This window comes from Haliotis rufescens, unplaced genomic scaffold (genome assembly GCF_023055435.1).
Source record: "Haliotis rufescens isolate VD_foot unplaced genomic scaffold, xgHalRufe1.0.p SCAF_246, whole genome shotgun sequence".
Classification (NCBI taxonomy): Eukaryota; Metazoa; Mollusca; class Gastropoda; order Lepetellida; family Haliotidae; genus Haliotis; species Haliotis rufescens.
Window position 1 is genome coordinate 10776 of NW_025963942.1, and position 16126 is coordinate 26901.

The following is a 16126-nucleotide window of genomic DNA, read 5'->3' on the forward strand; positions in this document are numbered from 1 at the left end:
AATGGGCAGATAACTCTAACAGGTGCTCGGAAGGGTGCTCCAACATTCGTACGATGTGTGGCATGTAATGATCTTGAGATCATTATTTCAAGTTTCAATTATGACATTATTTTCGCGATCCTCTAATTTACTATGCAGTTTGGTAAGTTTGTATGCAATCAACGCATGAAAACTTATTTAATACTGAGGAATTGCTAGACCAACTACTCTTATGTCAAGTTCCGTAATCGTCCCTTCCTGACGTTAATTGCCATACTATTTTTGTGCATTACACCTTATAACGATCCCAACGGTTAGGCAACGCTTTATTATCATTAGGATAGGTACCCCACTTTACGACCCCAACGCAATATGTAATAATATAACAGTGACCAATGTTAAATTACAATAATGTTTTCAGTGCAAAGATGAGTATTAATATGTGTTTTCATATAATTACCCATTTAATGGCATATTTATTAATTGACTACCGAAACTGTGTGTTTGCAAGATAAAAGTTCCACGTTCTACTAATCAGGGTCTACATGTATAATATGCACCCTCTGCAAATTTGAACTCGAAAACATTGCGGCTTATTATTGGGTATATATAAAGAATACTTGCACATTGCTTTAGGTGTGGGTGCTTATGATGGGGAATATAGTAATTAAAAAAGTGGTTCTGTATGAACTAAGCCACTAATAACAGGAATGTTATGTTTTTGTAACACATATATAAATAACACAGGAAAGAAGTAAACCTGTTTCTTAAAATACATCTTAAAGACTTGCCTAAAAGACATTTACCCATTTATGATATAGTGAACAGTTGTCAAACCTGACTGGCTTTTACTGCACTATGACAGTCAATAAGTAAAGAACATTTTCATTGTGTTCATGTTTGTTTGGCAATATCTGTGACTGGAAACTGCCTCCATTGGCCAGTGGATACAGTGACAGGAGATTGGAAGGTCAATGGCTCCATCCCCAACCCCTTAATACCAAAAGATGGGGCTAAATTTTAACAAGGACTGGTTGGCTCGGAGTTAGTATATTATGTCTGAGTTTAGTATCCATGTTAAACTGTGGCACTATAACACTGGCAGTAGTCGGCGCTAGTACAAACACCCCTACACTCAATGTGGCTATATAAGTGCAATAATCTTGGAAGCCTTGTTAATTTCAACTCAACTCAACTCTTCTGAGATCTTTTCCCAGTCATCATTTCTCACACTTCCCATCCGACATTCGATTCTAATTACGGTAAGTCTGAAGACAACATACATGCAGTATGTTTTTCTCATTTCACTTTGTGCGTTAAGGAAAAATACAAGAAAACTCATTTTTCCTAACACACTCCAAGTGATTGCCTGTCATTGTTGATGGTGTTGAAGAGATCTCTTTTGTTGCTTCACAACCAAAATATATCTATGAAGCTTTTTATATGTTTTTAGTTGCTAAATAGGGGCGGTTGGGTAGCGTAGTGGTTAAAGCGTTCGCTCGTCACGCCGAAGACCCGGGTTTGATTCCCGACATGGGTACAATGTGTGAAGCCCATTTCTGGTATCCCCTGCCGTGATAGTGCTGGAGTACTGCTAAAAGCAGCGTAAATCTAGTCACTCACTCATTTTGTTGCTAAATTCTTTTTTCAGAGACGAGGCCAAGTTTTTATCCTCCGGTCTCAGTCCACTCAACAGGCTCCCAGACAAACCAGGGCATACAAGAGGAAAAAGACATTCGGTGAAGGAGGCTACGCTCTGCTGGTAGTTACCATGGTTACTGTACATCTCAGACACGCCTAGCATCCTCAATTATCAGGGATATCATCTTTTGTTCTGATTGGCCACTTAGCTTTGTTTTGAGTCCTGTTTGAATAACACAGCTCAAACATTAGCTGTCCAAGCCATTATAACACTGTCCTTGTGTGACTGAAACCATCTTCCTGAGGCAAGGGAATTAACTGATCATTAAAGTCCAGTTTCTGCCCTTGCCGAACTAGACAGGAGTTATCACATTATGGAGTTATATTTGCCTGGACTTATGAGTCCACTATGCATAGTCCAATCAAAATGACGTAACGAAATCGCCATCTGGTTCGTAAATTGTCGTGTAGATTTTGGTCGATTGCAGGATTTACAAAGCATGTGTACCGTTCGCCACTTGGCATCAGCAGATATTTTCCAAATCTCTTCAGGTTTTTAATCAGGTGCTTAAGTGATTTGATGCAAATTGAGGTCCGTTTTATTACAATATAGATCGTGATTGTCTATCATATCATCTTGACAGGGCACCACCATTTTGTTTGAAGCAAATGCAAGTGATTTGAGAGGTGGAATATGACTGGTCAATAGCAGGGACATAGAAGGGACATTTAATGGTAATATGCACTAGTGGTGCCACGATCAAGCCAAGAAATTCCAGCCTGGTTTGGCAAGGGTGAAAATTGGACTTTTACAGTCAGTTAACTCCCTTGCCTTGGGAAGATGGACTGACACAAGCAGTGATATCATCCGTTCATAGCTTACATCGTTGTGGGCCATGAAATACAACAGGGGAATGTTTTTATTCATCAAGACATTCCTCTTAATACTCAGGAAACATCTTTTTGAATGTCCAACTGAGGTAGCAAGTGGGTTTAGGGTATATATGTTAGACAAGAATGGAAATTTTGATGCACAGCATAATCGAGGATGATGGTCAAATGGACTAAAATTCTTTCAGAACCTGCTGTTTGTGGCGTCAAGATTAATCTGCTGTGACAGTCTTCAACTTTCATTAGATTGTATATCACACAACGGAACTGACTGCATCATACAAGATCACCCGATTCTAGTAGCATGATCACCTGCTTCCAGTAACATGATCACCTTCTAGTAACATGATCACCCGATTCTAGTAACATGATCACCTGCTTCTAGTAACATGATCACCTTCTAGTAACAAGGTCACCTGCTTCTAGTAACATGATCACCCGATTCTAGTAACATGATCACCTACTTCTAGTAACATGATCACCTACTTCTAGTAACAAGGTCACCTGCTTCTAGTAACATGATCACCTGCTTCTAGTAACACAATCACCTGCTTCTTGTAACATGATCACCTGCTTCTAGTAAAAGATCACCTGCTTCTAGTAACATGATCACCTACTTCTAGTAACAAGGTCACCTGCTTCTTGTAACACGATCACCTGCTTCTAGTAACACAATCACCTGCTTCTTGTAACATGATCACCTGCTTCTAGTAAAAGATCACCTGCTTCTAGTAACATGATCACCTACTTCTAGTAACAAGGTCACCTGCTTCTAGTAACATGATCACCTGCTTCTAGTAACACCATCACCTGCTTCTAGTAACATGATCACCCGATTCTAGTAACATGATCACCTGCTTCTAGTAACACGATCACCTACTTCTAGTAACAAGGTCACCTGCTTCTAGTAACATGATCACCAGCTTCTAGTAACACAATCACCTGCTTCTTGTAACATGATCACCTGCTTCTAGTAAAAGATCACCTGCTTCTAGTAACATGATCACCTTCTAGTAACATGATAAACCTGCTTCTAGTAACATGATAAACCTGCTTCTAGTAACATGATCACCTGCTTCTAGTAACATGATCACCTGCTTCTAGTAAAAGATCACCTGCTTCTAGTAACATGATCACCTTCTAGTAACATGATAAACCTGCTTCTAGTAACATGATAAACCTGCTTCTAGTAACATGATCACCTGCTTCTTGTAACACGATCACCTTCTAGTAACAAGGTCACCTGCTTCTAGTAACATGATCACCCGATTCTAGTAACACGATCACCTACTTCTAGTAACAAGGTCACCTGCTTCTAGTAACATGATCACCAGCTTCTAGTAACACAATCACCTGCTTCTTGTAACATGATCACCTGCTTCTAGTAAAAGATCACCTGCTTCTAGTAACATGATCACCTTCTAGTAACATGATAAACCTGCTTCTAGTAACATGATAAACCTGCTTCTAGTAACATGATCACCTGCTTCTAGTAACATGATCACCTGATTCTAGTAACATGATCACCTGCTTCTTGTAACACGATCACCTTCTAGTAACAAGGTCACCTGCTTCTAGTAACATGATCACCCGATTCTAGTAACATGATCACCTACTTCTAGTAACATGATCACCTACTTCTAGTAACAAGGTCACCTGCTTCTTGTAACATGATCACCTGCTTCTAGTAACACAATCACCTGCTTCTTGTAACATGATCACCTGCTTCTAGTAAAAGATCACCTGCTTCTAGTAACATGATCACCTACTTCTAGTAACAAGGTCACCTGCTTCTAGTAACATGATCACCTGCTTCTAGTAACACCATCACCTGCTTCTAGTAACATGATCACCCGATTCTAGTAACATGATCACCTGCTTCTAGTAACACGATCACCTACTTCTAGTAACAAGGTCACCTGCTTCTTGTAACATGATCACCTGCTTCTAGTAACACAATCACCTGCTTCTTGTAACATGATCACCTGCTTCTAGTAAAAGATCACCTGCTTCTAGTAACATGATCACCTTCTAGTAACATGATAAACCTGCTTCTAGTAACATGATAAACCTGCTTCTAGTAACATGATCACCTGCTTCTAGTAACATGATCACCTGATTCTAGTAACACGATCACCTGCTTCTTGTAACACGATCACCTGCTTCTAGTAACATGATCACCTGCTTCTAGTGAAAGATCACCTGCTTCTAGTAATATGATCACCTGCTTCTAGTTAGCATGATCACCTGTGCTTCTGTGTGTGAGTGTGTGTGTGTCTGTGTGAGTGTGAGTGTCTGTGTGAGTGTGAGTGTGAGTGTCTGTGTGTGTGTGTGTGTGTGTGTGTGTGTGTGTGTGTGTGTGTTTTCACAATGCATTTCCCTGTTGTCCACGGTTGGTTTACAACTCACAGCTCTGCTCCATGGTTCCAGGTGATTCCGGCCGCAGCGTTTTGTCTGGGCACGTGGCAGATTCGACGACGCGAATGGAAGCTGGGTCTGATTGCTGACCTTGAGAAGAAGACGACCCAGCCACCCATTCCTCTTCCACTTGAGTCAGTATCATCTGTAGTTTGTTGGTCTGATCACTTGATATGTGATGGTCGGTGTAGTTTATTGTTCTGATCACTTCATACGTGATGTACAGTGTAGTTTATTGGTTTGATCACTTGATATGTGATATACAGTGTAGTTTATGGGTCTGATGACTTCATATGTACGTGATGTACAGTGTAGTTTATTGGTCAAATGACTTCATACGTGATAGTACAGTGTAGTTTATTGGTCTGATCGCGTCATACGTGATGTACAGTGTAGTTTATTGGTCCGATCCCTTCATACCGTATATCGCTGTGTATAAGGCGACCCCACGTATAAGACGACCCCCCTGTACACACCTTCAAAATCAACCCAAAGTCCTATACTCCGTGTATATGGCGACCTGGAATGAAGCACATCACAAGTGCGCACACAAACCTTATATATTCAATACAAATATGTTTATCTTGCGTTGTTTTTTCTACGATGATTGGTCGCGTGTGTAACTCCAGCACATGTTGCCATTTTGTGTTTACACGGTACGACACCAAATTGGTGCCTGTAAAATAAAATTCATTTATGAAGTAATAACATATAAGAGACAATGGGGAGTAATTTAATCGCCAATTAACTATGTTGTAACTAACTAGGCTTATATTTGCTTCACATTCAGCGTGTTTATTCCACAATCACTTATTCACACTGTCTCCAACAGTTGTTAATACAAATGTAAAAACAGCGGGAATTAATTTCAGCTTCACCGGTTATCACATGTAAGGTCACGTGTGCAATATGCAAATGCTTACCAGTACTTCCCGCTCTCTACTCACGGATGTTGATTGTTTTACCGTGTCAGCTGGTTTGACAATCTGCATCGAGGCGAGGGTCATTTCAACTTTATTTGCAGAAATGATTAAACTTTATTCAAGGAAAAGAGATACAAATCATGTTTATGTATGGGAATAGTTATTGGAACAGTTATTAAGAACGAAATGCGAAGTTTTAGTGTCAAATGCTGGGCTGGCTATCGGACGCCGGTTGACATCGCCAGTGGAAAAAAATGTGAGATCTTTGTATAAGACGACCCCCCTTCTTATCCCCCTCATTTTAGGTACAAAAAACTCGCGTTATACACAGCGATATACGGTACATAATGTACACTGTAGTTTATTGGTCAAATGACTTCATACGTGATAGTACAGTGTAGTTTATTGGTCAAATGACTTCATACGTGATGTACACTGTAGTTTATTGGTCTGATCACTTCATACGTGATGTTCAGTGTAGTTTATTGGTCTGATCAGGTTTTGAGTTGATCACGACCTCTGTGTTTTCAGCTTGGAGGAGTTTAAGGACCTGGAATACCGCAGCGTGACAGTCCGCGGCCGGTTTGATCACAGTCGGGAGATGTACATCGCTCCACGAAGTAACGTGATGACGGAGAGTCAGGGTGGACTCATCAATGTCAACACACCGAGCCCTGGATCCAACGTTGTCACACCGTTTATACTCTCGGATAGGGAGTACGTCACCTGTATTATTTGTTTGTGAAATGAATGGGTGTGTGTTGCAATCTGATTCATGGTAAAATGTTGTTAAATGAATTCGGATACCAAAAATCTTTCGATCTTCATACTGTGTATGAATACTAGACAATTTGAAAAAAAGGTTATCGATTGGTTTGGAAAAATGGATATGACACCAATACAATTTGAGTGAGTGATTGAGTTGCGTTTAACGCCGCTTTTAACGGTATTCCTGTTATATCAAGGCACGTCTGCTTAATGTGGGAGAAAAGCCCGAAGTGATGCAGGTCTCAGACGTTTACCACTTCGGTGAAACCCATGAGCACGGGTATGGTGCTGACAAACCTAGAAACATAATCGGGCCAACCGGGATTCGAACCCACAATCATAGGTTTCTGGTGAGCTAAAGGGACACAACTCTGCACAGCGAATTGTGGCTCCTCAGTCAACTGGGCCACAGTGCCCCCCAACACAATTTGAAGTTTGATCAATATTTATGTCAGAACAACTTTGATTTAGTTGCCTTTGTCTCAGATGAACAGATCCATTCCTGGGAATGCTTTTTGTTTGATTTGTCAAACTTGAGTTGAAACAATGTTGCCTGAATCACCTCATCCATCATCCCTGCTGGACTTACTTGTCTCAGCATGATAAGCATCTCATCTCTATTTTTTATCTGTGCAGAAACACATATAACGTAAAGCAAAAATTCCTTTTTAGAAGTTGTTCTCTCAAAATGTTCCAAGCTATTTTCAAGTTAATAATGACCAGTATTGATAAATTGCATTGACACATTGTTTCTGGATGATTCATCTGCCTGTGTTTGCAGCTTGACCATCCTGGTGAATCGAGGGTGGGTTCCGGCCAAGAACCAAAATTCTGCGACGCGGCAGAAAGGTCAGGTGAGGACAACAGCACCATGTGGCGAGAGACTGGGGTGAAAAGATACTGATGAGTATTCATAATGTGCTAGAATCCGTGTGCAGTGCACATCAAATTGCTACACCAATATTAATGAAGTCCACGGATGACTTTACATTCATATATCATTCTCAGCTCCCTGGGGAGTATATAACCAAACTTCGCATGAAAGAGTCACTAGGTGGGAGTTGGGGAAAATGTGATGCAATCTTTCGTAATTGACAAAATCAAAGAAGTCTCTTTATCATGACATGATTCTCAAAACATTCATGTGCATATGCAGGAGAAAAAGCTCAAAGTGTTTTTGGGTACCCTCAAATTTGATACCATAACAGAACTAATTCATTGATAATTGTTCACTGGCACAGACACCGATACTGATAGTCACTGATGGCATCATTCATTCTCAAGGGGCACGGGTGGCCCAGTCGTCTAAGGCGCCGCGATTCGCTGTGCAGAGTTGCGTCCCTTGGGCACGCCAGAAACCTGTGAGTGTGGGTTCGAATCCCGGTTCGCCCCGATTATGTTTCTAGGTTTGTCAGCACCGTACCCGTGCTCAAGGGTTTCACCGAAGTGGTAAATGTCTGAGACCCCTATCACTTCGGGCTTCCCTCCCACATTAAGCTGACAAGCCGTGATATAACTGGAATACTGTTAAAAGCGGCGTAAAACCCAACTCACTCACTCACTCATTCATTCTCAGGACACAAGTTTTTGTTCAAGGGAGATAATTCTGTGAATGTCCATACACTTGCATTCAATTATCTCCCCTTTCCTATGTACACATTCATGTCATCTGGTTTGTGCCTTGTGGACATTATGGTGGTTTTCCACAGATTTGTTTTTGACATCAGCTCCAAATTATATCTTTATTGTTACATGACCTAGCGAAAATAATCTAAAAGCATGAGTAGGTCCAAAGTTATTGAATGGGTTGTATGACTGCAAGACATTTATGAGCTCCGATGTTCATAGAATTTTGCCATCACTCTGTTAAGGTTCATACTCCTATGAACACAAGTTAAACGAAAAGGCAATCTTTCTTTATATGATCATGAAAAATTAAGAAAATATACACAATGATCTAATATCATAAGTTGGGTTAAATGTTTTTTTAAATGTCTGTATCTTGCTGCAGTGTTTGTAGTGATGAGGGCTAGCCATATTATCCCTGAATGTTGTTGTATGTTATATTTGTGTTTCCATGGCAACATACAGTGCTTTACAGAGGTTTATGATTTTGGAGTCAAGAGTTGGTCAAGAATTGAGATTCTGCAACCTATACTTATCATAAGAGGTGACTAACGGAACTCGCTGAGTTTGTTGATGCATGATTTATGCTCATGATGTCAATCACTGGATTGTCTGGTCCAGACTCGATTATTTCCAAACCGCCATCATATAACCGGAATATTGTCGAGTGCGCAGTAAATAACAAACAAATAAAACAGATGGGGATGTCCAAGTTAGACTGAAGGAAATCAGCCATAGTCACTCTCAACATTGACTGTATTTCTTCACATAATAGAAATTTTGATAAAAAATAAATTTAATTTTATTCATCCCGTAGGACTCGCAGTATAAATGATTTGCATCCATTCTCAAATTGTATGTGTATAGGACGACTTATTCTGTATCCAGTAGGAACCTTGGTATTTTGCAGATAGCGGATGAGGTGGAGATAGTCGGAGTGGTGCGTCACGATGACCAGGTAAGACGGATACATCCTATTTATAGTCTTGTCCCTCCGATGTCTAATGGTAGAGCGTCCGCCCGGAGAGCGGAAGGTCCGGGTTTCCATCCACAGCCGCGTCATACCAAAAGACGTTAAAAGATGGTACTTGTTGTTACCCTGTCTGGCGCTCGGCATTAAGGGGCTAAAACAAGGACTGGTTGGCACGGAGTCAGTATACTGTGTCTGAGTGGGGTATTCATGTTAAACTGTGGCATGGTATCTCTGTGTGCTAGCACAGTAAATCGGCATCAGTCCGGACTAGTACCAACAGCCACACACACACACACATACACGTGCATGCACGTCGCTATATAAGTGCAATAATCTTGGACGCTACGTTAAACCCCATACGATTGCGTATTATACGCGAATATAAAAGTCTTGTGTATATTGATCAATCGGAAAGAGTGCTAATTGGGATTGTTCACTTGCTAATTTGTGAGCAATTATAGCCATGGGCGCTTTTAAGAGCGGGGCGCTTATTACGTCAAATACGGTATGTGCCCACATGATCTAATGCAAGAAATCAGCAAAACGTTTCGATATTTTAATAAAAGCTATCAGGCACGTTCATATAAATATGAACAAGTTTATGTTATTTATTATGTTGATGTTGTTGATGTCTACCATGTTGATGTTATTGAGTGAGCGAGTGAGTGAGTTTGGTTTTATGCCGCTTTTAGCAATATTCCAGCGATATCACGGCGGGGGACACCAGAAATGGGCTTCACACATTGTACCCATGTCGGGATTCGAACCCAGGTCTTCGGTGTGACGAGCGAACGCTTTAACCTCTTGGCTACCCGACCGCCCTTTATGTTATTGTTGATGTTGTCGATGTCTACCATGTTGATGTTATTGTTGATGTTGTAGCGCAACCCATTCATGCCAAAGGGGAACCACAACACGTCGGGGTACTGGTTGTACCGGAGTGTCACCGAGATGTCCGAGGCAGCTGGTACCGCGTCAGTCTTCATTGATGCAGACAGATGTGAGTAGTTACCATAGCTTTCGTCATCTTCCACGACCGCTGTGGTCTAGTGGTAGAGTGTCCGCCCGGAGAGCGGAAGGTCCGGGGTTCCACCATAAGAAAAGATGTTAAAAGATGGTACTTGTTGTTACCCTGTCTGGTGCTCGGCATTAAGGGGCTAAAACAAGGACTGGTCGGCTTGGAGTCAATATACTGCACCTGAGTGGGGTATTCATGTTAAACTGCGGCATGGTATCTCAGTGAGCTAGCACTATAAATCAGCATTAGTCTGGACAAGTACAAGCAGCCACACAAACACACACGTACATGCACGCCGCTATATAAGTGCAATAATCTTGGACGTGACGTTAAACCCAATTTCACCCCACACATCATATTCCAGAGGCAAGAGAGTTAACTGACCATAAAAGTCCAGTTTCCACCTAGGCTGGAATTATAGAGTTACATTTTGGCTGGACCAACGAGTCTATGCATAGTCCAATCAAAATCCCATAGCTAAATCGACAACTGTGCAAATTTCGGTCGAATGCAGGATCTGCAGAGCATGCGTACCTTCAACTTGGCGTCAACAGATATTTTCCAAATCTTTTCATGTTTTAATCAAGGTGCTCACATGATTTGATGCACAAAGTAAGACCTGTTTTATCACAAAATAGATTTTGATTATTGATCAGATCGTCTTGCCTCAAGAAGTTAGAATATTGTCGGGTGTGGCAATAAACAGCAAACAAATAAAACATTTCAACCATGTCACTGGTTATTGAAGCCTTGTAAGCAGAACCTCAAAGTATTTGTTTGAGCGGCCTGCCACTCACTCACTCACTCACTCACTCTGTCTCCTTGTATTGGCAGACAGCACAGTGAATGGAGGACCGGTTGGAGGTCAGACGAGGGTCACCCTCAGGAACGAACACATGTCATACATCATCACATGGTAAGTAAAAAATCTCATTGCCCTACTTGTTGACACAGGGGTGGTGGGGTACAAATAACTAGCAGGTTCCAGTGCTGACTGGTCAAACTGAAGATAGTATATCAATTATGCAAATGGACAGAATGCATGATGGCGCTCCTTGGTGTTGCTACAATGCATGATGGCGCTTCTTTGTGTTCCTGCTAGAATGCATGATGGCACTCCTTGGTGTTGCTACAATGCATAATGGCGCTTCTTTGTGTTCCTGCTAGAATGCATGATGGCGCTCCTTGGTGTTGCTACAATGCATGATGGCGGCTTCTTTGTGTTCCTGCTAGAATGCATGATGGCATTCCTTGGTGTTCTTGGTAGAATGCATGATGGCACTCCTTGGTGTTCTTGGTAGAATGCATGATGGCACTCCTTGGTGTTCTTGGTAGAATGCACGATGGCACTCCTTGGTGTTCTTGGTAGAATGCACGATGGCACTCCTTGGTGTTCTTGGTAGAATGCACGATGGCACTCCTTGGTGTTCTTGGTAGAATGCACGATGGCACTCCTTGGTGGTCTTGGTAGAATGCACGATGGCGCTCCTTGGTGTTCTTGGTAGAATGCACGATGGCACTTCTTGGTGTTCTTGGTAAAATGCACGATGGCACTCCTTGGTGTTCTTGGTAGAATGCACGATGGCACTCCTTGGTGTTCTTGGTAGAATGCACGATGGCACTCCTTGGTGTTCTTGGTAGAATGCACGATGGCACTCCTTGGTGTTCTTGGTAGAATGCACGATGGCACTCCTTGGTGTTCTTGGTAGAATGCACGATGGCACTCCTTGATGTTCTTGGTAGAATGCATGATGGCACTCCTTGGCGTTCTTGGTAGAATGCACGATGGCACTCTTTGGTGTTCTTGGTAGAATGCACGATGGCACTCCTTGGTGTTCTTGGTAGAATGCACGATGGCACTCCTTGGTGTTCTTGGTAGAATGCACGATGGCACTCCTTGGTGTTCTTGGTAGAATGCACGATGGCACTCCTTGGTGTTCTTGGTAGAATGCAAGATGGCACTCCTTGGTGTTCTTTGAAGAATGCACGATGGCCTTCCTTGGTGTTCTTTGTAGAATGCATGATGGCACTCCTTGGCGTTCTTGGTAGAATGCACGATGGCACTTCTTGGTGTTCTTGGTAGAATGCACGATGGCGCTCCTTGGTGTTCTTGGTAGAATGCACGATGGCACTCCTTGGTGTTCTTGGTAGAATGCACGATGGCACTCCTTGGTGTTCTTGGTAGAATGCACGATGGCACTCCTTGGTGTTCTTGGTAGAATGCACGATGGCACTCCTTGGTGTTCTTGGTAGAATGCACGATGGCCCTCCTTGGTGTTCTTGGTAGAATGCATGATGGCACTCCTTGTCGTTCTTGGTAGAATGCACGATGGCACTCTTTGGTGTTCTTTGTAGAATGCACGATGGCCCTCCTTGGTGTTCTTGGTAGAATGCACGATGGCACTCCTTGGTGTTCTTGGTAGAATGCACGATGGCACTCCTTGGTGTTCTTGGTAGAATGCATGATGGCACTCCTTGGTGTTCTTGGTAGAATGCACGATGACACTCCTTGGTGTTCTTGGTAGAATGCACAATGGCACTCCTTGGTGTTCTTGGTAGAATGCACGATGGCACTCCTTGGTGTTCTTGGTAGAATGCACGATGGCACTCCTTGGTGTTCTTGGTAGAATGCACGATGGCACTCCTTGGTGTTCTTGGTAGAATGCACGATGGCACTCCTTGGTGTTCTTGGTAGAATGCACGATGGCACTCCTTGGTGTTCTTGGTAGAATGCACGATGGCACTCCTTGGTGTTCTTGGTAGAATGTTCAATGGTACTCCATATTCTTTGGCCCAATCTATGTGTGTACTCTTGCAAATTCTTGGGCCCAATCTATGTGTGTGATATTGCAAATTCTTGGGCCTAATCTTTGTGTGTACTCTTGCATATCTTTGGCCCAATCCATGTGTGTACTCTTGCAAATTCTTGGACCCTACTTACATGTGAATCCTCCTGCAGGTTCTCCTTGGGCCTCATCACCCTGGGCATGTGGTACCGCCGCTACTACCGACCTCCCCCTCCAGAGAGTGCCTTCACCTACATCAAGAAGCAGCGGTAAACCAACACGATGTCGCCTAGCATATGTTTGTATATACAACCAAGTAAACCAACACGATGTTGCCTAGCATACCTGTGTATATACAACCCAGTTAACCAACACGATGTCCCTATCATGCCTGTGGATCTACAAGTCAGGATGAAGTGTTAACAGAAGCCGGTCCAGGATTTTGAAAAAGGGGTGTGTGTGCACATAATACCCAAGTCACAAAGTGGTACCGAGGGGGCAGTTAACATGTAAAGTGTCTGAGCACCCCCTGGTCCCTGCTCTGTATCTGCCAGTTGTGAGGCCTGGTTCAACTGCTTGGTTTGCAGATCAGCTGGATCAAACTTTAACAAATGTGGGATGACAAAAATTTTTGAAATCAGTCTTTTCTTTCTGCTGGTTGGGGGTTGGGGGTCCCTTAGTCATGCCATAAACTTATGATCATATACTAGCCAGGAAACTAACACAATTTCCCTCAGAATACATGTATATATTTATCTGCAAGCCAGTGCCAGGCCTAGTGGCTGCTTTTTGATCCTCTGGCCTACAACTGTATGATGAACCAAGTCTATTGTCTTAATTAATGTCAACTAAGTAACTTATTTCTGTCATGAAACAAATGCCAAAGAGGTTATTGTAGAAGGGACAAAAAATCTTTCTTTCATTTTTATCTTTCTAATTTTCACCTCAATGACAACTCTGAGATGAATCAAAACGATTTGAAATTGTAGTTTTGAATTGACTATGGTCTTGAACATATAATATGAAAACTGGGACAGGAAAAAGGTGTTATGGCAGCATTTGTGTGACAATACATGGACTGACTCTCAAAGGCCTAGGTAGATACAACTGTGTGATGTGTGCAAATCTCTGAGAAGAGTCTGTAACCATGACTACGAGGTCATCAGATAGTGCCATGGCCATTACCACTGGCTATGGGTGGCAGCTTTGTGAAAACATTCTAATTGATAAACCGGTTCTAGCAGTTGGTGTGTACATAAAATACATTTAATGAATGTGGAATAAAGTTTGTAAATCAAGTTATTGTACTTTGTTCTTTTTTCTTCTGCTGACTCTGGAGCAAAAACAGTCCCTGGTTCCCATGCTTGTCTCCCTGTGGGTGTTCCAGGGCAGAATAGGTCCTCAGAGCCCAATGCTTGTCTCCCTGTGGGTGTTCCAGGGCAGAATAGGTCCTCAGAGCCCAATGCTTGTCTTCCTGTGAGTGTTCCAGGGCAGAATAGGTCCTCAGAGCTCAATGCTTGTCTCCCTGTGGGTGTTCCAGGGCAGAATAGGTCCTCAGAGCCCAATGCTTGTTTCCCTGTGGGTGTTCCAGGGCAGAATAGGTCCTCAGCACCCAATGCTTGTCTCCCTGTGGGTGTTCCAGGGCAGAATAGGTCCTCAGCCCCTAATGCTTGTCTCCCTGTGGGTGTTCCAGGGCAGAATAGGTCCTCAGCCCCCAATGCTTGTCTACCTGTGGGTGTTCCAGGGCAGAATAGGTCTTCAGTTACGCTTACTTGTCACAAGAGGTGACTAGTGAGTATCGGGTGGTTACAAGGTGCGACTATGGCTTACTCACTCACTCTTTGATCTGGAAGAGGGTTTGACTGATTATGGTCACTCTCAATCGCAATACTCAGGCGGTTCCAGGGTAGAAATGGTCCGCAGTATCCTATGCTTGTGTAGCCGGGGGGTGGTGCTAACTCTGAATGAGTTATAGCCACATAAGTACCACCCACTTATAACCCCCCTTAGATTCATTCTATACATATATATATACATGTTCATCTATTATCACCATCACTTCATTCTGTGTTCATTATATGTTCATTATATGTTGTCCTTGTCTGCAGTTGAATGTCAGCCAACTAACACCAACCTGATACCCTTTTGCAGCCTCTGTAATTTCTCCAGCTTCACCTGGACTTCCCCCTATCTATTTTTAGATATGTCCACCACTTTATGTGACTGAAGCATCTTGACTTCCTTTAATACCTGTCAGATGCTACCTTTCTTTTGATTGGCCCTTTGGTCCACTTCTTTAACTTCCTTTCTCACCTGCCCTCCTCATGCATTCTGCATGAACTCTTTATGGAGGGAGGACTCTTGTTTACAGCTTCCCTCCCACCATCTACTCCAAAAGAATAAATATCATCATCATCTTCAAGAACTGCCTCATGTTTTGACTAGCAACCCAGTGGCTGGACACATGACACCACGCCCGGCTCCACTTGCGGCAACATAAATGTTCATTCTCGTTGATTATGTGGTAACCAGTGGTATGTTTGTTGCTCATAATATCAACCACTGGCTTGATAGTCCTGAATTGATTATTCACAGGCTGCCATGATATGGTTGGAATATTGCAGAGTGCAGCATGAAACAAAACAAGAACCAGCCAATCAGACATCACATTTACCTGACAATGTGATATAAATATACAGTAAACTACGGTTATAACGAACAGGCTTATAACGAACTGACGGATATAACGAACTTACTTTTTGGTCCCGACTGTAGTTATACTGTATATATGCTTATAACGAACTACGGTTATAACGAACTAAAATTAGTAGTCCCTTTGAGTTCGTTATAACCGCACTTTACTGTAACACCATTCAAAGCCCTGTTTAACCAAAATCACACATAAAATACACAAGTACGATCTAGCTCCAACATGGTGAATACAGTTGCATCGTAAATTATGTAGCATCGCAAAACAGAAGAGTAACATCTTTGTTCACAATGTGCGTCCGTTCAACCAGCAGTTAGAGGGTATCAGGTAGTATGGTAAGACGAAAACCATAGAACCGAAGATGAAGAAAAGAAGATAAACAACAATATACAC

At 42.4% G+C, this 16126-nt stretch overlaps 1 protein-coding gene across 1 annotated transcript; it reads left to right on the top strand.

Annotated features, from left to right (window-relative positions):
- Positions 1–2: 2 nt before the first annotated feature.
- Positions 3–14321, top strand: LOC124121676 (surfeit locus protein 1-like). Its single transcript, XM_048402162.1, has 9 exons — positions 3–142; positions 1631–1741; positions 4942–5063; positions 6384–6569; positions 7402–7474; positions 9157–9204; positions 10102–10219; positions 11072–11153; positions 13197–14321. Exons 1-9 carry the CDS (start codon positions 68–70, stop codon positions 13294–13296), a joined length of 915 nt encoding a protein of 304 aa, XP_048258119.1. The 5' UTR covers positions 3–67; the 3' UTR covers positions 13297–14321.
- The last annotated feature ends 1805 nt before the right edge of the window (positions 14322–16126 follow it).